Source organism: Callorhinchus milii, unplaced genomic scaffold (assembly GCF_018977255.1).
Source record: "Callorhinchus milii isolate IMCB2004 unplaced genomic scaffold, IMCB_Cmil_1.0 Scaffold18, whole genome shotgun sequence".
Lineage (NCBI taxonomy): Eukaryota > Metazoa > Chordata > Chondrichthyes > Chimaeriformes > Callorhinchidae > Callorhinchus > Callorhinchus milii.
Genome location: NW_024704759.1, coordinates 4,588,351 through 4,612,614, shown reverse-complemented (window position 1 = coordinate 4,612,614; position 24,264 = coordinate 4,588,351). Strand labels below are relative to the sequence as shown.

Genomic DNA, 24,264 nt, shown 5'->3' with positions numbered 1-24,264 from the left:
GTTAACATAACTCCCATCCTCCAAAAGGGCCAACAATTGGCACGTGGTATTCACCGACCTATCATCATGCTGTGAAAAGCTCCAGGGTTTTGCTGGAACTCATTGTTAAATGATGGCAAACAGTGCCTTTGAGCAAACTAAACGCTGATGAAGATGATTCAACAGCAATGAGCAGAAAAGGGGAGTAGATAAAGCAAAGCTGCCAGTGGGAACACTCTATGTGTATAAATGGCAGATTATTTATTGCTTTTCAAAATAACACATTAGTCTGACCTAAACCTAGCAGAGCTATATTATATTAGTGCAGAATATTCAACCAAACAATGCAGTTAAAAGAGAGTAGTTAATAGGATTATACCATCCGATAATATGCTGGACTGGTCATTTGAGCTATGAAGAGCTAAAGATTGCATAGGCCAGACACACATAAATTGAGTGACGAAGCGATCGATAGCTCCTAGATTGTACAGGGTGCAGACAAGACTGCACAGCCTCAGTCAATCTTGTCCAGTGATTCACAACCACGAATCTTAATCTCATTATCATAAAGTGGAGGCTGCATAGACAGTATTAGTCAGGCTACATTACAGAGTGGGTAGTTAACACGAAGAATAGTTTGTCCTGGGAGGATAAGATAGTGCGGGCAGTTACACAAGGGAATCTTTCAATGGCAAATGGGGTGGGGGGTGGGGTGGGTAAACTAAGATAGAGAGCGATGGGATTTGAAAGTGGGGTCAGCCAGGTTTGATCCTGTTTTCTGCACGTTTCCTCCTCTAAAAGGCAGTTTATTTAAAACTTGTATATAGGCCAGTGATGGGATGATAGGCTCTCTTCCTATAGTTGAAGCTTTTACAGTGATGCAACTTTGCACATCATTCCTATTATCAGGCAGGATAATAGTAATAATAATGCTTGCATTTGATATAGTGCCTTATCACGTCATCGAAACGTCTCAAAGGGCTTCACAGAATATACTGTAAAGAGAATTGAGTGTACACTTTGTGGGCAAAATGCGGCAGCCAATTGTGCACAGCAGCGTCCCACAAACAGCCATGGAATTAAATGACCGAATTATTATTACTATTTTTGAAGGGATTATTAACCCGGGAAAGTGATCTGCCGATCGACTAACAATCATGTTCCTGTTCCTGCTTGCTGTTAGGTAAACAGAGGAATGTGGAGTAAGGATAAGGTGTTGCCCTGCCCGAGAATCAAACCTGGGTCCTCTTGCTTGCGAGGCGAGTGCTCTAACCACGACACTACAGGATGCCACTTACCCATCCAGACCTCTCCAAAGCATCCCTGTCCGAGCTTGATTTCCAGCTTTAAAGATTCCCGTGGGATTTCCCAAGCATCCTTAGCTAATCCCTGGGTCTGCGGTTTCACAGTTGGACAGACAGTTGTCAGCCGGTGACACAAACCATCAGCATGCTCTGGAAGGAAAGGTCAGAATCCAGTGTAAACATCTTATTAAACCTTCAAGGCATTGTGTTTGCTGCACTCGCCCTGGACTGCCTAGAAAGGACGTCTCCTTTATATGTATCAGGCAATGTCTGAGGGGAACCATGTGGACTGCTGAATATTTGAGTCACATATAGAGTTCAGCTGCAAGTGAAAACTAGGAACAACATATCGGAGATATCGACAGCACCAATCCCAGAACTCATAGCACCATCATCGCCATAATGCACTGAAGTGGGGCAGGCGGTTCTTGCAGACTTAGAAACTGACGCGAGGCAGGCAATTGGCCGAAATGACCATCTTCAACAACAACCAAAATCACAAACATGAACTGTGTTGGAGTAATCCAGGTGGGAAGTGACAAACACTTGCACGAGGGTTTTGGCTGCATTTGGGGTAAGGTACGGTCGGAGGCGGGCAATGTGGCGGAGGTGGAAAAAGCCAGCCCTGGTCAGGGACTGGATGTGGGGGAGGAAGGACAGCTGGGGGTCGAACCGGATGCCTAAGGTTGGGCACTGGTTTGGTGAGTCTAAGGGAGAGCCAAGGGAGTTCGAGGAGTTCAGATCCGCAGGAATGAAGACGTTGACAGGAGTCAAGGAGTATGGCTTTTTTGAGGGGGTGATGACAGCGGTTTTCAGTGGGAGTGGAACAGAGCCTGAGGAGAGAGACTGGTTGACCATGTCGGCCAGCAGGGGGGAGAGAAAGGGGAGTTGAGTGACCAGTAGCTGAGTGGGGAGAGGGGGTCAAGGCATTTTGGAGGGAAATGCGGATAGGTTTGTTGGTGGGAGTGGGGGGGCGGTGATGGGGAGAGTGGTATAGAGAGGATTTGAGGTCATGAGGGAGAAGTGACCATGGAGTTTGGGGAGCAGGAAGAGTTGGAGAGGGTATGGATGAGGGAGGGGAAGGGGTGTTTGCCTTTCGGGGGCAGTTGCTGCGGAGAGAGTGTGCGTTGGGGTTGGCTGCTGTGGGACAACCAACACTGGGAGGATGCCCAGGCTGGGGCAGAGGGAGGTAATGGTGGGGTCCAGGAGAGAGAGAAGGTGAGGAGAGCGGTGGGAGAGAAGGACAGAGTGGGAGTAGCGGAGTGTGGAGGGGTTGGAGCAGGAACATTTTCAGGGGGAGCAGCTCGGGTCGGGGCAGCAGCCAAAACACTCAAGGAGAGACCGAGAGTGAACGATCAGCAGGACAACATCAGCCTGCGGGCTACGGGAGACAGCGCAGGAAGAGAGGACAAGGTAGCAGAAGGATAGTAGAATATACACTATGCTTTTCCTACTTTGAAAAAGGCACCAGTGTAGGGTGGGTAACTTTAGCCTCAATTATCAGTTCAAGTCCCAGTGGTGGGGCTTAAGCCCCAAACCTTCTGACCCAGCGGTAAACGTGCTGTCAATCAAGTCAAGCTTGATGCTCAGGATTGCAGTGCCGAGTGCTTTATAGGAGTGGAACTTGGAAGGCGAGATTAACACATACTCTCAGAGGAGGTTTTGGTGTCAGTTCAGCTGTTGGTTTTGCTGTGACATCAGGATGTGGACGGACACCCAGCTTTGTGAAGTTGCCGTCCATGGACAGCGCGGTGTAACAAAGCACTTTATTTCCACCGCTGCCAAACATGACTCTGAAGACCTTTCAGATCAGCAGCAATAGATGTAGAAGGGCAAAAAATTATCATTATTATTAACTTACTTGAATAGTGGGCAACCAGCTGGTGCAGATTCTCGAACTGTGTCCGTGAGGTAATATAGAAGCCGCCTTTGTCCAGCTTACGGATTTTGTAGTGCTTCACGTTTAGTCCTTTAGCATTGTCATAGTCAGACACTGACAGACAATAGGCACCTGCAATAAGGATAAGGAATGTTACCCTATGAGGAACTCACAAAGTCTACACATCACTGTGACATTGCACTTCACAGCTCACACATGACACCATGCATTTGTGGCTATTTGTTTCAGCTGAAGCCAATGGGTTTTGAATAAGTCTCCACCAAGCTTGAAGTAAAAAGTAGCATGTTCCGTACATTGTGGGTTTAGGAAAATACTGCTTTTTTTCTGACCATTAAATCAAGCTCAGAATCAAAATGGGCAAGGAATGAATCACCCCACTGGAATCTTTCCCACTTTCAGCACAGAATCCTGAATGTCAAAAGAAAAAAAATTCTGAGAACATAAGGCTTTTAACGTTCCGTGGTTTCCATTCCTGACATGCTTTCATTATTTCTGCAGCTGTTGTCATTCCATGGTGGATGTTTATAAAGAACTGGACAAGATCCTCCTCGTCTTATTAAATGTTCTTAGGCAAAATACTCCCAACCGTGTTTAATGCATGTGCAAGTGGCTCCAGTGTGGTTAGTGAGCCAGGGGGCGGCGGAGAGGATGGGGAGGAGGAAACCTGCATAGATTTGCAATCGATATGTGGCTTTACAAAATATCCGAGGAATTCTGAAGCCGAAACTGCACAGACAAAATGGCCAATGGGAGTCAGGATGGAAGAGGTAACAACAACAACTTGGCTTTTATATAGCGCTCTTCACGCGAGGCGGTGTTTCGGAGCCTGAGGCCGAGCCGGGTTTGAAAACTGATTGATTTTTTTTCACACTAATATGGAAAAGATGCATGCCATCGAAAAATGTTTCTTTAATTAAATGAAGAGGCCTGCACACATCTTGCATGTCATCCTCTGTCATAAAACCGTTCCTTTATCTACAGACAACTAACTGTAGTGATGCAAAAACTTGGGACACAATGAGACACTGTAAATGTCACTGTGTGATCGACAGTGTTGCCATGCCTGACGTTGCCCAGATACACCCTTCGAATGAACAGTCAGGATTACAGCGCATCTAAACTCCAGCTTTGTAGCATTCTCATTCTCTGCAACTCCCAGTGATGAAAAGTCTCTACAGGATGGACTCCCTCCCTCTCCACTTTCAAAGCCCACCTTATGACCCCAACCTGTTTTGCTTGACACTTCACTGTATAAATAGAATGCAAATTGTAATTAACAGCAACAACAACAACATCAAATTGCATTTACATAGTGCCTTTCATGTCAGGAGGATGGCCCAAGGCGCTGGACAGTCAAGGGTTTGCTTCCGAGCTGGGGATTGGAGGCAAGGCGGGTGGAGGGCAATGGGAGATTTTACAAGGTTAAAAAGCGAAACAATATATATAGGCGGCATTCAATGGTGTTCAATAATTAAATCCACTGCTGGGATCCATAGTGTGGCTTGTTACATATTGCTCCGAGAAAAGAAGGAGCGAGAGAGAGAGAGAGCAAGAGAGAGAGAGACAGAGAAAGAATCAGCTTGTATATAACCAATGACCTACTTTTCACACTGCTCTGCCTCTGGCCACAATGAGATCTCTCATTCTCTCTCACGCTCCCACTCTCTCAGATACAGATGTCTGACCCCAGCCAACAACTGCATCATTCCCATTGACGACCTTGCACTTAATGACTTTTACTGCTTCCTTTCTTTAATACCCTTTAATATCACTGTAAAATAAATCCTCTCGAAACCATGCAAACATTTCTGTGACGTTTTGTTTTTAAAGCCAGGATTCGGACATAAAAGAGTTTCAGTTTTGTTTCCAAACGGGAGAACTTGTTAGCATCTTTCTTCGATCAGTGATGCTCTTTGTTCCTTTAAATCTCAAACACACGCACTCTGGCTTTGAAAAGAGCTTTCACATAATATATATATATATAATATAAATATCTTCAGATTTGCTGATGAAATCATTGCACTGTGATGTCTGCACTCAGTCTTTTAACACACCGGCTACAGCATTGGCCCAAGAATAAAGTGGCGTCAATTATAAACTCACATCGCTTAGAACTCTTTCCCAGAGTAATCCCGGAGTGTTTAGCTGCAAGTTGGTGAGAGCCAAGACTTGGGGGGGTGTCTCCAAGGTGTGAGTTGAGGTAACTGCTTGGAGTTTAACCAGCTAAAACTGTGCAAGCTTCCCACTGTTTGCTCAGCTAGGACCAACCTAACCGTTAAAGAGCTTTGGCTTGCAGGGTTAACAGAAAGGGGAGTACCAGGCCTTATATTAGCCCTCTGTTGTTTTTTTTCAGGCAATTTAGAAGCGTGAAAGAACGACATGAAATGGCACACATCCGAACATGCTTGTACCACAAATCTTTTTCTTCCTTATCTAATGTGGTTTCTGTGCAACTTCATTCCTTTCATGACCTGGAAGAGCGCTGAGGGGATTCAATACAGTCAGCAGATTGATCTTTCCAAAGCCAGGCTGCAGTAACAGCAAAACAGCTCCCAGCACCTGGCCCCAGGGCACCAAATCTCCACATCAGACATTTCCAATAAAGGCTTTTTGTTTACCTTCTTTCACACCAAGTACATCGCAGGTTTTGGATGTGTATTAACAGGATAAAAGGTAGTTGTTTGCCCCTCTTCCTTTGTTTCCTCTCCTAACTCTTACTAGGGTATAATTCCATAGCATCAGCTAGCTTCTGTTGTGGGACCTCTTAGTCCCAATGCCCTGTCCTTTTGCCAGACTTCGTAATACCTTTACTCCCCAAATATATGTTCTCTCTTTCAAACATGCAGAGGCTTGGAACCACGCTACTGATCATCCTCTGTCCTACTGCAGGTACAGCACACAAGTGAACCAGACCCTAATCTATCTCACACTCACACTCACACCCTGATCTAACCCTCTCTCACAAACACATCCTGATCTCTCTCTCACACACCCACACCCACACACAATGAACCCTCTCTCTCTCTCTCTCTCTCACATACACGCACAAACTGATTTCTCTCTCTCTCTCTCACACAAACACACACATACATTAATCTGTCTCATACACATACACACAGATTTCTCTTTCTCTCTCTCTCACACACACAGGGGACTTTGCTGTTCTGTTGTTTGCATCAAGAAACAGAATATATTTTGAAGCACTTGCAGGAACACAAATCAGAGAGATTAGAAGCCAGTTCAGTTTAGCCTTATGTTCAGAACACAGTTTTCATCCAGAGACGGTTACCTTTCGTGGTCTCACTCTCCCTGACCAAAAAGCTACCTCTAGGGTTTTCAGGACTTAGCAGCATTCTCTCCGATTCTCTTCGAGTAATCTTTCCAAAATACCATCTGAAAGAGTAATAGCCAAAGAGGAACATTAAGCAACGCGGGGGAAATCATGAGAAGGCCTGACCACAAAAATCTATTCACTGAAAACAGTGAAGCCCAAATCAAGTTTAAAAGATAACGGGATTTAATATTGTGAATTCTAATGGGATTCATCATCAATGAACATGCCTTTCACTAACAGATCTGCTCCAAAAGATAGAAAGCATTGAGGCACAGTGACCCCAGGTCAGAATGACGGGCTTTCAGTTTCCTAATTAAGAAATCCAGTTGGATTCTACCACATTCATTGGATTCCATAACAATGTTACTGGATCACAAGAGGCCTGGCTAGTCCTATGCATTCCCAAGTCACAAGGTTTGGTCTCATCTGAACCAACCAATTCCGCTCTGTTATAAGTGTGAACTTTCACCTACAACTTCAATTCACAGTAAACCCTGCAAAGTACTTTTCAGACGTTTCGTACGTCATAATAAGGTGAAGTGTCAAATGCAAGGATTATTATTATAATAACATACTGACATGTAAGGACAGACATAAAACCAACAATCTTTGTAATCAGTTTGATTTGTGCATGTTTGAGTAAAGGGCCTAACGTAGACTCTGTGCCCATCATTGACTCAAAATTTCTGTGAACTTTATATGTCTTCTTCCCTTCAAATTAATATCATTAAAGCACAAAGCTTCAATCATTAACTTCCCAATAAATAGACTCCTAACAATTAATAATAAGTGTCAAATCATTGTCTTGATATATTAAAGCTGAAACGACAATAACCAAAGGTAGATTATATAAATTCACTTTACAGTATATTCTGTGAAGCATTTTGAGATGTCTTAAAGATGTGATAAGGCGCCATATTAAATGCAAGGATTATTATTATTACAAGGAACAACCTCTCAATTTCAACCACAGCATAGTATGAACTAGAGTAGATTAGATTGCTTTTCTCTGTCTGGATTTAAAATGCCAGACCACGTATTGAAGATTCCCTCCTCACTGAATTTTAAAACCAATCGGATTCTTCTTGTGCTTTGCACAGAAAAAAAATAATCTATTGATGCCCTTTTCCTTACATGTCCTCTCACAATGGGGGCTGACAGGCAAAGAGTTCTTATTAACTCACACCATTAAAATACTGAATCGTTCCTGTTTAATTCTCTCAGACTCCCACTACCGTACTAGAAGTCCTTATTTAATTAAATCAATTTGTAACTGGCAGCAGACTTATGAGCGATCGAAGTTGAGATCGCTCGAGTGGATGGGCAGAATGGCCACGCACACCCCACCGTTTCACTTCTTATTTGAAGCGATCAGCGATCAGGCGACCCTTTTGTTATTAACTGCCTTCTTAAGATATTAATCAATTTAAATTCTGGGTTTCGAAGCAACTGACAAGACGGTGGAACGGGATTGAGGGGAAAGAACGATTCAGTGTTTGTTTCCAAAACCAAGCGAAGATGGATCAAGATTAAAATAATAAAACAAACTTCAAAAATTTGCTTTACATTTTTGAAATTGGTACATTTCTATTGGCCAATCTTCTACTCGACAACAACAACTTGCACTTATATAGCACCCTCCATGCAGGGTAGCATTTCAGAGCGCTGAGCAGTAGCGGAGCCTGACTCCGAGCCAGGGGGGGGGGGGGGTGCGGGGGGGGGAATGGTGGCTGTCGGCACGTTTGCAGAGGAAAGTTTTCAGGCTGGACTTGAAAGAGGGGAGGGGGCAAGTTGGAGGGACTGAGGGAGAGTGCTCCAGAGTTCCAGAGAGGGTGTGAGGGACGAGCAGGAGGCCGGTGCCAGTCGAGCTGAGACGCCGGGCGGTGGATTGGGGAGTGAGGAGGTCGGAGAGGTAGGGAGGTGTCAGGGAGTGAATGGAGTTGAACACGAGTTTGAGGATCTTGAAGTTGATCCATTTGGTGATGGGGAGTCAGTGGAGCCCGGGCCAGAACTGGTGAGATGTGGGTAAGGAGTTTGGTTCGGGTCAGTATTCGTGTGGCAAAACGTTTTGAATGAGCTGGATCTTGTGAATGGTGGAGCTGGGAAGACCGGCGAGTAATTGGTGAATCGCAACCTCATCTCCTGAATACGCTGACCCTTGCCCATTTCCTCTTCCCACCTCACTGCTAAGTTGCCCAAGTTGCCATTGTATTCATGGGCCTGGTGAATGAGTGTCAAACTATTCCAATGTGGAGGGATTAATGAATGGGAGGTTATAGCCAAACCAGATCCTGTTCATATCTAATATCCACACACACACACAGATTATATTACACTTCCCGGTGTAATATACTGGTGACTGGATAACAGTCAGGAATGAAACTCCCAATTGAGTTCACAAGGATTTAAGGCCAAGGGGTTAAGCCCCCTCCACCCGCAACCATCTGCAGCCCCAGATCAGCTAAAATTAGCCCATCACAAACCTGGGTGAAACCTGCAATCCTCTGGTCCAGCGATATGCTACATCGTGCCTTTACTCACTAAGCCATCGGTGGACCTGAAAATTGGTGCATTTTAATCCACTTTCTTACAAGGGAAAATTTCAGATGTTTAAATGTGTTTGGCTGTTACCATTTCATGCTTCCCCCTGGAAACGCAGTCAGACTACAGCTGGGTAGGAACATGTATTTGCAGTCTGTCTGCAGGGACTGTCCGTGATTTTATGTTAGAAGCGGCGATATCAAACAAAGGAGCAGAAAATCTGTAATTTGCGGTCCCTGTTTACTTGGGTCGGCTGATCTGCAGTCCACGTGACTTAAGACTGCCATAGCTTTGCTCTTAATTAAACAGATCTAGCACAAACATCGATATACTGTATTAGCATTGGATTTCAGAGCCAGGCTTTTGTAAGCACTGCTGGTATTTCACCAAAATGCAAGATTTATGAGATCCCGAGAGACCAGCATCATTAAGATGTTTGAAATTCTGCCTCCAAGAACGTGCAAAGCTCTTTAAAAAAAAGATAGCGCCTCTTAATTCTTCGGAAAGTGACAAAATTAATTGAACGGTCCCATCTTTGTGTCCAGATGGCTAGATCTGCGCTACACGTAGATCCCCCCCCCCCTTTTCCCCTGCTCTCCCCGTCATCAATAATACATGGACCCCCCCCCTCCCCTGGGGAAGCAGCTTTAATAATGCAGGAGTTTGCTTGGCTCCAAGCATCGTCTTGCATCTACTTTTGGGTTTCACATCGGAAAATAAATATTCCACTCTGCATTTTTTTTGCCAGGCAGCTCTTAGATATTAAGAGTGTACAGAAGGAGAACCCTCCTTCCCTTGACTCTCCAACCCCCCCCCCCACCATAACCCCTCATTCCCATCACTGCTATCAGTCTGGGCACTGGTTCTGCAGCTTTGCTCCTTGCACCCACCCCCATACCCCCTCCACTGCCACACACAAACACACACAAGGCTAACCCCAAGCTTTCCAGCTGCAGCAGCATCACTAGGCTGCTGGGTTTGGATGATGAAAGGATCTTTCACTGGTGCCAGCAGCCTCGATCACCCATTGCATCTGTTTAACCACTTAATTACCAATTGGCTCCTGCAGCTTTTGAAACACCTCATTTTTAAAAAAAATCTGCACAAAGCTGGTTTCGGGACATTTCTGAAAACAAATGTCAAAGTTCAAGGAGAGAAATCAAAATCTATCGCATTCTGGAGAGTGTACAACAGAGTTTGAGAGGAATTGAGTAACCTTGCTCTGAAGAATGGTTTTGGCTGCTGAAAAAAGGGGCTACATTAATTATGGAGGGTGGCGGTGGGGGAATTAAGGGGGAAACAGAATGGTTTGAAGCACGTTTTGAAAAATATATATTACATCGTAATTTCAGAGACTCTTGAGATGCCTACTAGGTGAATGAAAGAATCAAGTCACACAAACCAGGTGCTGAGTCAATCACTTTCAGCCTAGGTTGTGGTGAGAGTCCTCAATAATAATAATAATAATGACAATAATGACAATATTACAACAATAATCCTTGCATTTGGTATTGAATTGAATCAAATCCTTATATAATAATAATAATCCTTGCATTTGATTTAGCATCTTCTAGACGTATCAAAGCGCTTCACAGAATATACTGTAAAGTGAATTGACTGTATATTTTTGTGGGTGAATCGCGGCAGCCAATTGCGCACAGCAGTGTCCCACAAACAGTCGTGCATTTCAATTGCAATCCTTGGAGCAGAGTGGTTATTGTTAACAATAATAATAATCCTGGCATTTAGTACAGAGCCTTTCACATTGGGAGGACGTCTCGAAGCAATTCAATGGATTTTTACTGTGAAGTACGGTGACTGTTATTCGTAATCAAACATAGCAGTCTATTTGCACATCTTAATGTCCCCATACCTACAGCCATGAAGTGAATGACTAATTTTATTTATCTGGAGGATTGTTGGCTTGATGACCCCAAAACACTGACTGGCATGTAGTTTTATAACACTGCTCCCTCCTCTGCAGACCTGATATTATACAGCCAACCGTCCAAACACTGTGTTAGAAACACAGAAACAGGAGGGGCCATTCTGCCCCTCGAGCCTGTTCCGCCATTTTATAAGATCATGGCTGATCTGTAGCTCATGTCCAAACACCCGCCCTTGCCCCATATCCCTTAATACCTTGACCTAACAAATATCTATCCACTTCTGTCTTGAAAATGTGAATGCATCCAGCATCCACAGCCTTTTGGGGGAGAGAGTTCCAGATTTCCTCTACCCTTTGAGTGAAAAAGTGCCACCTAATTTCACTCCTAAATGGCCAAGCTTGAATTTTAAGATTAAGATTTTTTAAGATTATAAATAAAAGGGATTTAGCTGGAATAATTAAAGCGTTATTCATTAATATGCGAATCGGCTGATATGATGATTCTTCGGGGAGTGCGGGGAAACAGGTCTTACTGTAGCAGAACCACAGTAATGTGCCAAGGGTCTGGCACGGTTGATGTAGTGAGACACCTGCTGTGCACATAATCCCAAACCCGAGACAAATTCATCACAAAGAGAAAACTAGAGACAAGAGCCTGGTGCCTGCTAGGCTTCAGACTGGCACCTGCATAGGTGAGAAGGGATCAATTTATCATACTTCACAGCTGTTTGCGAGACATTGCTGTGCGCAAATTGGCAGCCGGGTTCCACTACAAAATCACAGTCATTATACTTTACCCCGGATCCTCTGAAGCACTCCGAGACACCCTCCCGACATGATAAAGGCACTGTATCGAATGTAAGACTTATTATTGTTTGATACTGTCACATCAGCACAACTAATGAAAGCAACAGCAACCAGGATTGATTTGTAACATGCTAATCTGAGGTTTCATTTAAAAACATTCTCCCTTTAACTTAACCCAAACCTGACATCTCTCTGATCTAAGACACCAGACTTATCGTTTCTAAAGCAAATTATTTACTCTTCGGCCTGGATGGAGTCAGAAGGTGCTACATAATTGCTGGGAATATATCCAGAGCTTCCCGTATTCAGAGAACGCGCTAGCCACCAATCTCCTTCCCTGTAAAATATAAAGAGAGACAAAAAAAGGGAAGGTTAAATTGCAACGGAAAACGAACCATTTCTGCCCAATTTCAAATCAGCGTCACATTAATCCAACTACCCGCCCAGATTCAAACCACCACTGCAGGTTTTTAAAGATGCTGAAATTCAGAAATGCTAGTCACTTTTTTGAAAGAGATCGCAGAGGAAAGCGATGGGTGTGTGATTTGAGATTCGATCACTGTCATGCACTAGCCAATTTTCTTTTGAACAACGTAAGTATTAATAACTGAAGGCAAAAGAGTTTCACGCTTCTATTCGGAGCAAAAGGTTGAGTGAACTAATAAATATCAGGTAACATATTGTCCCACTTTATGTGTATTTGCATTGAATGGAAATTGCATTAAGTCTGCTCTAATTAGATATGAGTCACTAACTTAAACATCAATACGAAGCATTGGCTTTGAAGGGTCGATACAATAAGCACTAGAGTGCTGCTGGTTTGGGATTTTATGGCAAAACAAACCACACGGCAGGCTTGATCCCCAGTGATCGATATCAGCAGTGCTTTCTGAAAGGAGTTTGAACCGTAAGGCAGTTTGGCGCAGGTGGTAATATTAAACGTGTCACTTTCTATGACGTACCATCAACAAAGATATGACTGTGAAAATACAGAACACTTAAACAGGAACATGTGTACTATTAAGGTCAACCAAGGATGGCGTGACATGGCTCTAAAAGGGTGGCTATCTTGGAAACCAGGTGTTTCCCCTTGAGGAAGGACGAGAGGCAGAAAGCACAAATATCATAACTAGGTTTCTTTGTTTCATCTCAACATCACCGTGTCAAGCATTTGGAACCAAATTTACGCTGAAGAAATTAAAGCTTCCTCTAAGCTTTAAACTCTTCCTTTTATAGACCTTGAACGCCTGCTCTGATAATAACCCTATGTCTTCCAAAAATGTGAGAGCAGAACCAGAGTGGGGGCTTCTTAAATTCTGTCTTAATTTGGACACTGCTTCCCCAATTCTTAAAAAGAACCAGTTTTTGAATGATTTCCCAATTTCATTTTTGTAAAAAAAAGCAAATCTACACGATTTTATATTTTAAGAGAAAACGGTTCGAATCAGGTGGAATTTGGGGTCTTAGATTTGTAGACCTGAGATCAGGAACGATTGCCCTGCAGTCAAAAAAAAGTGAGCATCTGTTAACGATTCCAGTTGTGTGGAATGAGAAATCCGTGAAATTACAAATTTTCCGTCCAATGTTGCAAAATATCTTTGTTTTAATCATTAAAGAGCGACCTGACAATTAGCCCAAGGGAGAGACAAAGTCTGTGAAGGTCACAATACTTCAATAGAAACGCACGATACTCAAGAGATTGTCTTGGCCTTCGCTCAATGTCCATCCACCCGTTGTGACTTCCCTAGTTTTGTTTCTGCTGATGCACTTTCATTTCATTTGCGCCTCCTTAATTATGACGCAATTCAGCCAGCACCTACACTGAGGATTGAGAATAAAAAGGGACTTCCTCCTAGTGTCTTGGTCCACAAATCCCTAAATAGAAAACTGTTTTTTCACTTCACAGCTGTTGTCGGGGGGGGGGGGGGGAGCATTGCTGTGTACAAATTGTCTGCCGCGCTTGCCTACAGATATGCGTACGCTATATTTTACAGGAAATCCTGCAAAGCGTTTTGAGATGACCTTCTGATGTGAACGGCGCTGTGTCATAAGTAATGATTGTGCAGTTTTAGCTGGTAAGACTCCAGCAGTACCCCAGCAACACACACCCAAGCCTTGGCACATGTCAACCTGCGCCTAATACTTTCCCGGAATCAAGCAAGCAGGATGCGTCCCTCCAGGGAGAGAGTGCTCATTCTGTTCAAACAATCTATCTCTGGAATTTCTATGTGTAGGTGGGATGCATGGAATTCTCTGTCTGGTTTGGATACTCTTAAGGATGGTGATGGGTTTCAGACACCTGGGACTGACCAACAAGCAAAAACAAAAGCAGAAGTGGTGGCGAAGGGTGGGCGGGGGTGGAAGGGGAGTGGATATCAACCAGAGCTCCAGCTGCTTACCTATACACTGATCCCAGCTGGAAACATGCCCGTGTGTGCATCACACCAAGGACAGGTTTCGATCTAATGATTTCTACAGCCCCACCACACTCATTCTCTGGCCTCACACACCAAGAATTGGCATGAAGCCTGTGCTACCCCCGCCCACCATAATGAGTCATCACATTCAATATGAGTCATCCCATTCAACTGAAGAGGAGGACAGAGTGAGACATAAAACACAAAGGCAACTCATTTTTTAGTCTGCACTAAGAATTTTTTGAATACTGGCCTCCCTGTGGTTTAAGGCTAGGCTGAACTCCTGCTCGATAAGGTCTTTCTTAATCTTCGGCACGCATTAGATCGGTGCGCTACACACTGTCATGCGTTTCTCACACTCAGCGGTCAGTTTGATATCAAATGTCGCTGTCAGATAGCCAATTGCTCGAAGATGCTATTCATATTATACCTAAATACCTAAAAAGGAGTAAGTTACAGAACCCCGAGGGCACAGTGATGTGCTGATGTCTGCTTATAACAAGAGGCGTTACACACAATGATGCTGTATCCTCACTGAGAACGGAGGGTCAAGAACGGATCGGATAAAAGAGTTCAAAATCGTGAGCAGGATGGAGAGGGTTAAAACATAGATGATTATTTTTCACTGATCGGTAACAAGAGAGAATAAACTCAGATTTATTATTAGAAGCGTAAAGGCCATTTCATAAGACAAGATTTATTAGGATATGAATGTGAACGCTTTATGATGAGGGGCTTTAGAGACGGATTACATTTAAAAAGCAATTAGAAGGGCAATTTTAAATGAAGATACAGAAGGATGTGGAGAAAGAGCAGGGGAACTGAACTCCAGTGGTGGAGGGCGGGGGAGGTGTGGCAAGGGTGGGGTGGAAGGGGAAGCGAGCACAGAATAGGCTCTGGAATTTCTAACCACACTTTTTATCATTGTTATCATTGACAGAAATAAAAGGGTAAAGAAAGTACATTCGGAGGAATTCACCGCCATTTAAAGAGAACTTTTTTTTAATTAAAAAAAAAGCATTTCTGAATTTCAACACTTTCCTTGGAATTTCCTCGAGCTGCTGCAGTTGGCGAATGCGAAGTATGTCAGGCATGCAGCCACATGCTTGGGAGCGCATCAAACTTTCCAGTCCACATCACCAAAAGGAGAAACTAGGCAACAGGGTTTTTCTTTGCTCTGGAGCCTTTATAAATCACCGCCATGGGCTGACTGCAGTCCAGTTCCAATGACAACGGGCATTGGAAAATGTTTCCAAGCGTCTCAGCATGCCGAAATCAATCATCCGTGACCCTCTCACCCGCCTTGCCCCATTCCCCTCTCCTTCCCTCCCCCACCCCATGTGCCCTGGTGAAATTACACTTGAACAGGTTAAGGAACTTAGTGCGCGCTATGAATACAATTTCCCGGTACGTACACAGAGTTTAACCGCATAAAACCTTAACGCAGCGGAAATCTCGAATTCAACAATGAAGAGTGCAGCGAGAAAACAATTCAGATAACTAGAATTCGATCTGATCCAATAAGAATTGGCGCTAAGTTAGTCTTTGTTGCCAGCGGGATCCTGGTCTCTGGTTAGAAAATCTACAGTAACTGCTGGCTGCCTGGTCATTTTATTCCCTCCCTTAGAATTCAACTGTTAAATGCATTAGCTTAACAGTCCGGCTGGAACTTCCATTAACAACTGGGCAGTTGAACGCTCCACTGTGCATTCCCTGCCCCTCGCTGCTTCACACGAGGGCACGGGTGACAATGGGGTAATTTTTTAATTAAAAAAAAATCATCTCATTCGCAAAAGGATAAATAATCAAAGGCTGTACAAACCTGCCATTCGATCTCCTAAATTTAATCATTGTTGCATGTTGAAAAGAGAAAAGGGGATTAGACAGTGCAGCGCTCTCAGAACCAAAGTCCCGCGGTTCATAAAAGGTTCAAAGTGGATTTTTTTTTAAAAATGAAAGGAACAATTTCTAGCTTCAAACTTGCGTTTAATGCTCAGAAGGTTCCTGATTCCTACCAGTGTGAGTCTTTCATTTCTCCCCCCACCCCAGCCCTCCTGCACTGACAGAGCTGCTCTCAGCCTAACCTCACATCACACTGATGGAGAGAGGAGAAAATATCAACACAGGGAGATTTCCTGCATGGCAGGAATGTTTTGGGCATTAGTGGCTATTAATATTAAACACTGCTGAAAGAGAGAGAGGGAGTGAGAGAATGCACTTGCAGAGAGGAAGAGGTTATTTTACTTGCTAAAGTCCACCATTACATCACGTGTGAATTTCACCCATTATAAAACACAAAGAGACGTGATCGCTAGGATCAGTGTAACATAGACCCCCACCCAGCCCCCCACTCCACAGCTCCCACAAAGGGAAGCAAGGTGCACCCCCCACCCCACCATATCATTTCTGTCATTTTTCGATGGCATTTTCCACGGGAAGCAATCAGTGTTGCACCTTGTGATAAAACGCTGCTCGCAATCTGCCCTTCCGTCCTTCCCGTCGTGAAAGGTGCTACGTAAATGTCATTTGTTGTTGTTTTGTTGTTGCCCTGAACAGAAGAGTTGCAGGCTGCTGTCAGTCTGTTGAACAGGAGGTGCTCAAGGCTTGCAATGGTGGTTTATTCTTCATTTATAAGAAGCGATCTTGCTTTTTGTAACCTGCCCCCCATTCTCCCCTTTATAGACTTCTGATAAAGTCCAATAAGCAAGGGGGGGGGGGGGGCGGGGGGCGGTGTGGGAGGTTGGGTTAAAGTAAAAGAACGCCTTAAAAAGAACTATTCTTAAAAAAAGTACAATAATTGAACAACAATTCACACTCTGCAGTCACCTTTATTCAGAAAGGCTACCGCGAACACAGATTGAATTTTAAAGGCAATTGACGCAACATGGGGGGAGGGGGGGATTGTAACGAAAAAAAAGGTAAAAGAAATAACCTGAACGGCAGCATATTCCGAGGCAGCCTGTGAAACCACAGTAAATGATGTTTATGTACGAAAAGAAATCTAAATTCAAATCACATCGGATTTTTTTTCCTATAAAAATTTGTCTCGGTCTCAAATTCAGTAGATAAGGCGAGCGAGGAAAGGAGTTAAGAATTACGACTGCATTGGGATTTAAAGCCACAGCCATAGATTTCCACACTGTTGCTAGGCTTGAAACTCACAGTGGCTCCAATACACAGGATATTGACGATTCATATTTATTGAGCGTGAGGGTTAAGGGATTGTGAATCCATTTGGGTTCCGCAATCCTATTAAAACTAAATTATTTTTAAGATTGTGACTAGTTTTTCGTGTTAGTGGGAGGTTCAGCTGAAAGGCCTTCAATCCATCTGATCTCATACTATTGCCTTGCCATCACAACATCAGGCCATTTCTTATGAGTCCCAGTGTCCTGGCCTCAACCCCAGCATCCTGGCAACTGTCTTCGAGTCGTTAATTACCCTCTGGGTAAACAAAATCATTCTGGTGTCTGTCCTGAAATTGCCCTTTGCAACACTAAACTATGTTCTCTTGTTCTACTGTCTTGATGCATCCAAAAATATTATTCTGAATGGATCCAAATCAAAACAACAATTAAACCCTTCTGATTGAAGTGATATGTGAATCCTTTGTACAGTTCTCAGGGGATAACATTAGGAGAAATACATTCCAGAATTCGGAAAATTGTTGAATTCAATCATAACTTTCAGTTTTCTATAGTTCCGGAAAAGAATTTTACAGAAAAGTGGCTTCAGAATTGAAACAAAACTGAAACCCTAGGCATCCAACAGGGAAAAATATCACAAAAAAAATTCCATTCCTTAAAATTTCTCTACTAAACTACACTGTGGTGCACTGGACTGCACAATTGCACTGCGCGAACATAGAAGGGATTTGACCAAATTGCAGTAGCTAAGATGCTTGAATGTTAGATGGGATGATTAGGAAAAGTTCAGAAGAATATGAATCATCAGGGACGAGAGTGCAGGTTAATTCAGAGCGTACTGATTGTGATCAAACTAAAAATTTTAATTGTAAACTCAACAGTGATTCTCTAGAGTGTTCCAAAAGGAATATCAGGCTCGCGTAGATCTGCTATATACTCAAGGAAATAGAAGTCATAGACTAATTAGATAGGTATAGTTTACCCACTCACACTCTCTCTCTAGCTCAATATGTAAATGCATTGACTGAGTTACACAGACAGACAGGAAGGCCCAAGGTATTCTCTTTGTATTGAAAAAGATTTTTTTTAAGCAGAGGATGATTGGAATATGCAGTTCTCTGCTGCAACCGTTGCTAAGGCAGAGTCCCAAATTATTTTGAAAAGGAATTATGTATCATAGATATTGCTATGGCATGTGCTGCATTGGCTCTTTCTCGCTAAAATAGAAGTTGCAATGATTACAATTGAGCACAGAGCTGTTGAACTAGAAAAAGGAAAACCCTCATCACAATCAAAGTGCCGGCTGCCAAAATGTTCTTACGTTCGTTGGGTGAGGTCAGGATTCTAGCCCACGAGGACAGCAAAAAAAAACAGGATAAAATTTATGCCGTAAGAACATAAGAAATGCTAGACGAAGAAAAGACTAAGGTCCATCTAGTTCGCCTTCCACCTTCCTGGCGATCGCAAACACATATGTCCCGAACTATCTATATACTATATCCCATAATGTATTTCCTAAAAGAAAAGTATTTAATCTGTGTTTGAAGGAATCAACACTTCCAGCTTCCACCGACTCTCTCGGGAGCCTACTCCACAGGTTTACTATTCACTCACTGAAATAGTGTTTGATCATTAGCCATCTACCCTGAGGAGCTTGCACAATGAACGCGAGAGCAGTCGGCCAAGACTCATGCTTACGTGTTGTTCACAATCTGCAGTCGTTCCCCTTTTTTGAAGGAAAGGTCACTTGCGGTCCTCGATTCATAGTCGTACAGGGCAACAAATGTGGTGACTCCGCCTGGAAACAGAGAGAGAGAGAGGAGTGATTTATACTCAGGAAAAACCCACCTTCACTCAAGCCCTGAGTCATTCAGGAAGCTTAACTAGTGTTATCCACTCCCTTTTTTCAACAGGTCAAGAAGTTTACTTTCGCTTGAGATCGTTCTGACTCCTTTTGCACTCCCATTAGCACCCGGACAAGTGGACCAATCCTGCAGGCACTGCTCACTGGAAATCCTGTAACCTCACATCCTCTGATCAAAGGCAATATGAGCCTATTGTTTCTCAGCTTTTGATCACTTAAGTTATTAGGTCAGCTGCCGGTTCTATTAAAGGGCAGGTACCAAAAGGCAATTCGCAAAAGCAGACAATGGGCATGGTGAAGAGGCAGGTGAGACTGTGGTTTAACGTCTCATCCGAAGGACGTCACCTCCAGCACTGCACCCGTCTAGACTAGACTATAAGAGTTCAAAGTCCCTACGTGGAGTTTGAACCCATAACCTTTTGCCTCAGAGGCAAGAGTGCTAATGACTGGCTGAGTCAGGCTGACACCTGTACCTGTATTCAGAGGTTTAGGCTTTGGAGGTTGCCAGGAAAGATTCTAATGCTCTTAGTCTAGGATATTAAATGCCGTCTTCCTGCTTGCACAGAGACCAAATGCAGTGTTTCTGCTAGAGAGCTCAGATAATTCTCCTGGCAACGGGACTAATTAATTCCTGGTCCAAGCACCGCAGCAAATGGAGCGTTCCTTTTACTACCTGTGGCGATGGCATTCGCTGCACAGAAAATTGTTGGCGTGGAGACACATAAGGAAAGTAGCATTAGCTCAATGTGACGATGGGGGCATCTGTCTGGTCCATGGGAAGTGCGGGTGATAGGGAATGGGGGGGGTGATAGGGAAGAGAGCTGCAAGTTGCAAACACAAATGGAAAATAAAAAATTCCTGTTCCTAGCCAGGAATCACACATAGCTGGCCTTTGTGTTTTTAAACCTGTAAAACGAAACAATGAGGAAACCACATTTTAAATCAAAGTGTTTGTTTTTTACTTTGGGGTGGAGAGTGGGGGGGAGTTGGTTTGGATTTAATATTTAATCACTGTTTGTGGGACACTGCTGTGCACAATTGACTGCTGTGTTTCACCCACAAAGTATATACAGTCAACTCACTTTGCAGTATATTCTGGGAAACACTTTGAGACGTCTCGAAGATATGATCAGGTGCTATTATCAAATGCGAGGATTATTATTATTATTGTTGGTCCCTAAAATTTTACATTAAATCTACTGGAGGGTTCACTGTGCATGAGCCAATGTTATAAAAATCTCAAACTTGACACAGGGTCACACACAAAACACAAACTTTTCTTTCTTTCAGCCGCTGGTTTCAGCTGCTGGGTATAGCCAGCATTTGCTGTGTGTGTGACTGTGTACTAATTCACTGCAAGTGGCTGAGGATGATAAAAGTGATTCTTGTAATAGGAAATTTAGTTCAAATGAGCCACCAATAAAACAAACATTCTGGGAGAGCTTTGAAATCCACCAGCTGTCCAACTTGTTTATTTATTTCTCTGCTGTTTCCCCAGTGGGGCCATTTTCTACCCTGTGTATTACATCCCATCAGCTGAAAATGAGAGACAAGCAGACAGACGGAAAGAGGGTGAGAGAGAGAGAAGCGCAAGACAGGGAGTGGGAGATAGAGAAAGAGAGAGTGAGTGAGAGAAGTGAGATAGGAAATAATAAATAATAATAATCCTTGCATTTAATATAGCGCCTTATCTCAAACCGCTTCACAGAATATATTGTAAAGTGGATTGACTGTGTATTGGGAATGGGGTAGAAATATAGAAAGTGAGTGGGAGGACAGAGAGAGACTAAGAGAGATAGGGAGTTTGCAGGAGAGAGCGAGAGAGAGTGAGTGAGAGAGGAAGTAGTAGAGAAGAGGAAGACAGTATGAAGAAGATGAATTACGACAAAGCTGAATCAGCTTCTGTTGATACTAATTCAGCAATTCCAGAATGTGCATCAGAAATTCTTCCAAGCCAGTTTCCCTGATGCTGTCATCAACAAACAGAAATGTGTACAACGTATTCAAAGTATTTGTTTGGATGGATTGTTTTTAACACAAAGGATATTAAAGGCTATGTTTAAGCTTTCACTTTTTCCAAGAAAATCCTATTTGCCTATTCACTATTATCCCTCTCTTTCACCTATGGCAGGGGTGGTAACAGGGCATGGCACTGGGAACTAAAAATACCTACCAAAATCTAATAAACTGGCAGAAAAGGATCAGTGGGCTGAATGGCCTCCTCCTGATTCTGTGTTCCTAGGAGCACCCACTGAACACTAACCTGCCAGCTGGCCTTGCCGTTGTGAAGGTGAAGATGTGTTTGAGGAAGTGATGCCTCCGAAAGGAGTTAATTCCGAGGTTCCCCCAAATGGGGTGAAGGTGGAACCGTGATCGAGCCCTGGAGCCTTCACAGGAGTGGAGTGGGAGTCTGGCGCTGTGTCGTGTCCAAAACGCAGGTTCTGCATGCTGGAAGTTACACTAGCGTCTCCGGACCTTGGCTTCTGGGTAGACTCTTTCACCTTACTCTTGCTGCTCCCCATTGTTAGGCCTATGGGTATATAAAAAAAACACACAGGGGGAAAAGAACCATCATCAAAAAGAATGCAGTTTTTCATTTTGTTTTATATAATTTGTGTGTAAAAAAAATGTATTCCGTCAATCACAGCAACAACCCTTAACTTTCATTTAGTACATTTTTTTAAAAAACTTTGCACAATAGTAGAACACTGCCCCAATAAGATCAGGAAATAATAATAATAATCCCTGCATTTGATATAGCGCTTTTCACATCTTCTAGACGTCTCAAAGCGCTTCACAGAATAGACTGTAAAGTGAAATGACTGTATATTTGTGGGCAAAACATGGCAGATAATTGCGCACAGCAGTGTCCCACAATCACTGTGGCTTGAAGTGACCAATTTATGATTGTTTTATTTTCTTGAGGGATTATTATCAGGCGTGTAGAGTAAGGAAACCTGCCCAACCTGCTGGGAATCAAACCCAGGTCTCTCGCTTGCAAAGCGAGTGCTCTAACCACTGAGCGAGAGGACTGTACAGGAAATGAACCCAACCGACACTCTTCCCCCCCCCCCCCCAAGTAACACCCCTGGTGTGAATCTAAGTAACAATATCTTGCATTTATATAGCCCCCCTCACTCAGGGTACCGTCCGAGTGCACTTAAGCCCTTAAAGTAACCCTTGAAAGCCCTCGCCTGAGTCAGAAGGTTATGGGCTCAAATCCCACCCTGAGATTTTGATCTCACAGGCTAGAGGGCTCCAATGCAGCACTGGGGATATCCTGTTAAATCCAGGAGTCACAGGTCAAGTGAAATTCTATTCAGACGAGAATAAAATTTATCATTCCCTGCTTAGAATTCTATATCTTCAGCCCAGGAACCGGCTGGGGGTGCCATCGTTCAGATGAGACATTAAACCAGGTTCACGTCTGGTGGACGTTAAAGATCCCATGGCGCTATTCGAAACATGTCCTAGCCAACAAAGTCCGAAATAAAATTGGTCATTCGCTTTGTGGCTAGTTGAGGGACAGTGCTGTGCCTAACTTGGCTACCACATTTGCCCACAAAATACAGTCAGTACACTTAACAGCAAATCCTGCAGAGTGCTTTGAAACGTACGTCCTCCTGGCGTGAGAGGCGCTGTATCAAACGTATGTATTATCATTATTATAAATAACTTTCCTTATATTGAAAGGTTAACTCCAGGGATTGCAGGTCAAGTGAAATTCTATTCAGTAGAGAGTACAATTCATCATTGCCTGTTTAGAATTCCTATCTCCAGCCCAGGAACCGGTAAACTCATCAGTTCTCTATTAGTAAGTAGCAATTTTGAAATTGAAGGAAGCTGATCAATATCTGTAGAAGGGAGAGGAGAGGAAAATAACATGCCCGCAAGTGTTAAGTTTGCGCTGTTGCCATCTCCAAGAGACTCAAAGGTTCATGCAGGTGAGACTCAGTGTGTAATAGAAGATATTGCCTTAGGTTACCTGATCACAGTTGATGTTTCACAAGTGATTGCTTCAATGTCAGGCTGCTCTTGAAGGGGAAAAGGGAAGAAAGTGTAGATACTTTTATGGGGAAGAGAATCCCCCTGTATTCGATCACTTCCTTTGCCAAAGATGGGCCTTTTTGGGCTTCTCAGTGTCCCCTGAGAGAATATAAAACAGAGTTTGGATCAAAAGAGCTTGAATTTACTTCATTATAAAACAATTCATTGTGTGAAATTTAGAGCAGACTCTTATTGATCCTAAGCTGGTGATAAATATATAAAACTTGTTTTAAATAATGATTATTGAAACCATGCAATACTCAACCAAAGAAACCCCTATGGATTTGTAGATGGCTCAAATTGCAGTTTATTCTTTCAAATAGACTGATGGAATGCATGCCCACAATTAATAATAATCCTTGGATTTGATATAGCGCCTTTCAAATCAGGCGGAAAGCACTTCACAAAATTTACCTAAAGTGTATTTGTAAGCTGCCATGTTCACTTAAAAATGATAAAGTCACTATATTTTATAGTAAAATTCTGTGAAGCACTTTGAGACATCAAAGGTGGTGGAAAGAGATTCAACAACAACTTTCAAAAGGGAATTGGATAGGTACTTGCAAAGGAAAATTTTGCAAAGATATGGGGAAAGCACGGGGGAGGGGACCGATTGGGTCCCCAAAGCTCTTCCAAAGAACCGGCAGAGGAAGGATGAACCAAAGGGCCTCCTTCTGTGCTGTAATATTCTATGATTCTATCTCAATGACATGATGAGGTTCTATCTATCTATAGTAATAAAGACGAATTGTCTGTCTGCGTGTCTGTCTGCCAATAACAGAATAACCGATTGACATAAAGACATGATTTATACCTCATTGTAAAGGTCTCGCAAGAGGGAGTGTCATGGGCACATTGTTTTTGTGGGGGGCATATCTCCTATGGTGATGAGCTATGACTTAAACAAGCTCACCGCACATGTATGGTAGCTTAAGGTATGCACACAGTGTTTATGGCATATAAAATGGTTTGTGAGTGGTATCACTGAACACGCCAGCTCTAAAAACGAGTATACAAAATGTATTGAGTCAGTATCT

General features: G+C 43.3%; 1 protein-coding gene across 3 annotated transcripts in view; it reads right to left on the bottom strand.

Moving 5' to 3' along the window:
• The window catches only part of LOC103171906 (tyrosine-protein kinase Src-2), a 69,206-nt gene that overhangs the window by 8,825 nt on the left and 36,117 nt on the right, over window positions 1–24,264 (bottom strand). The window contains exons 2-8 of one of the 3 annotated variants that reach the window (XM_007884706.2): window positions 23,166–23,326; window positions 21,444–21,710; window positions 19,015–19,114; window positions 11,992–12,090; window positions 6,473–6,576; window positions 3,145–3,294; window positions 1,278–1,433 (exon numbers count right to left, since the gene is read on the bottom strand). In XM_007884706.2, coding sequence (XP_007882897.1) covers window positions 1,278–1,433; window positions 3,145–3,294; window positions 6,473–6,576; window positions 11,992–12,090; window positions 19,015–19,114; window positions 21,444–21,702 — 868 coding nt within the window. In that variant the 5' untranslated portion in view covers window positions 21,703–21,710; window positions 23,166–23,326. The remainder of the gene's footprint in view (window positions 1–1,277; window positions 1,434–3,144; window positions 3,295–6,472; window positions 6,577–11,991; window positions 12,091–19,014; window positions 19,115–21,443; window positions 21,711–23,165; window positions 23,327–24,264) is intronic. The other 2 variants (XM_042341717.1, XM_042341716.1) reach the window with 2 other exon arrangements.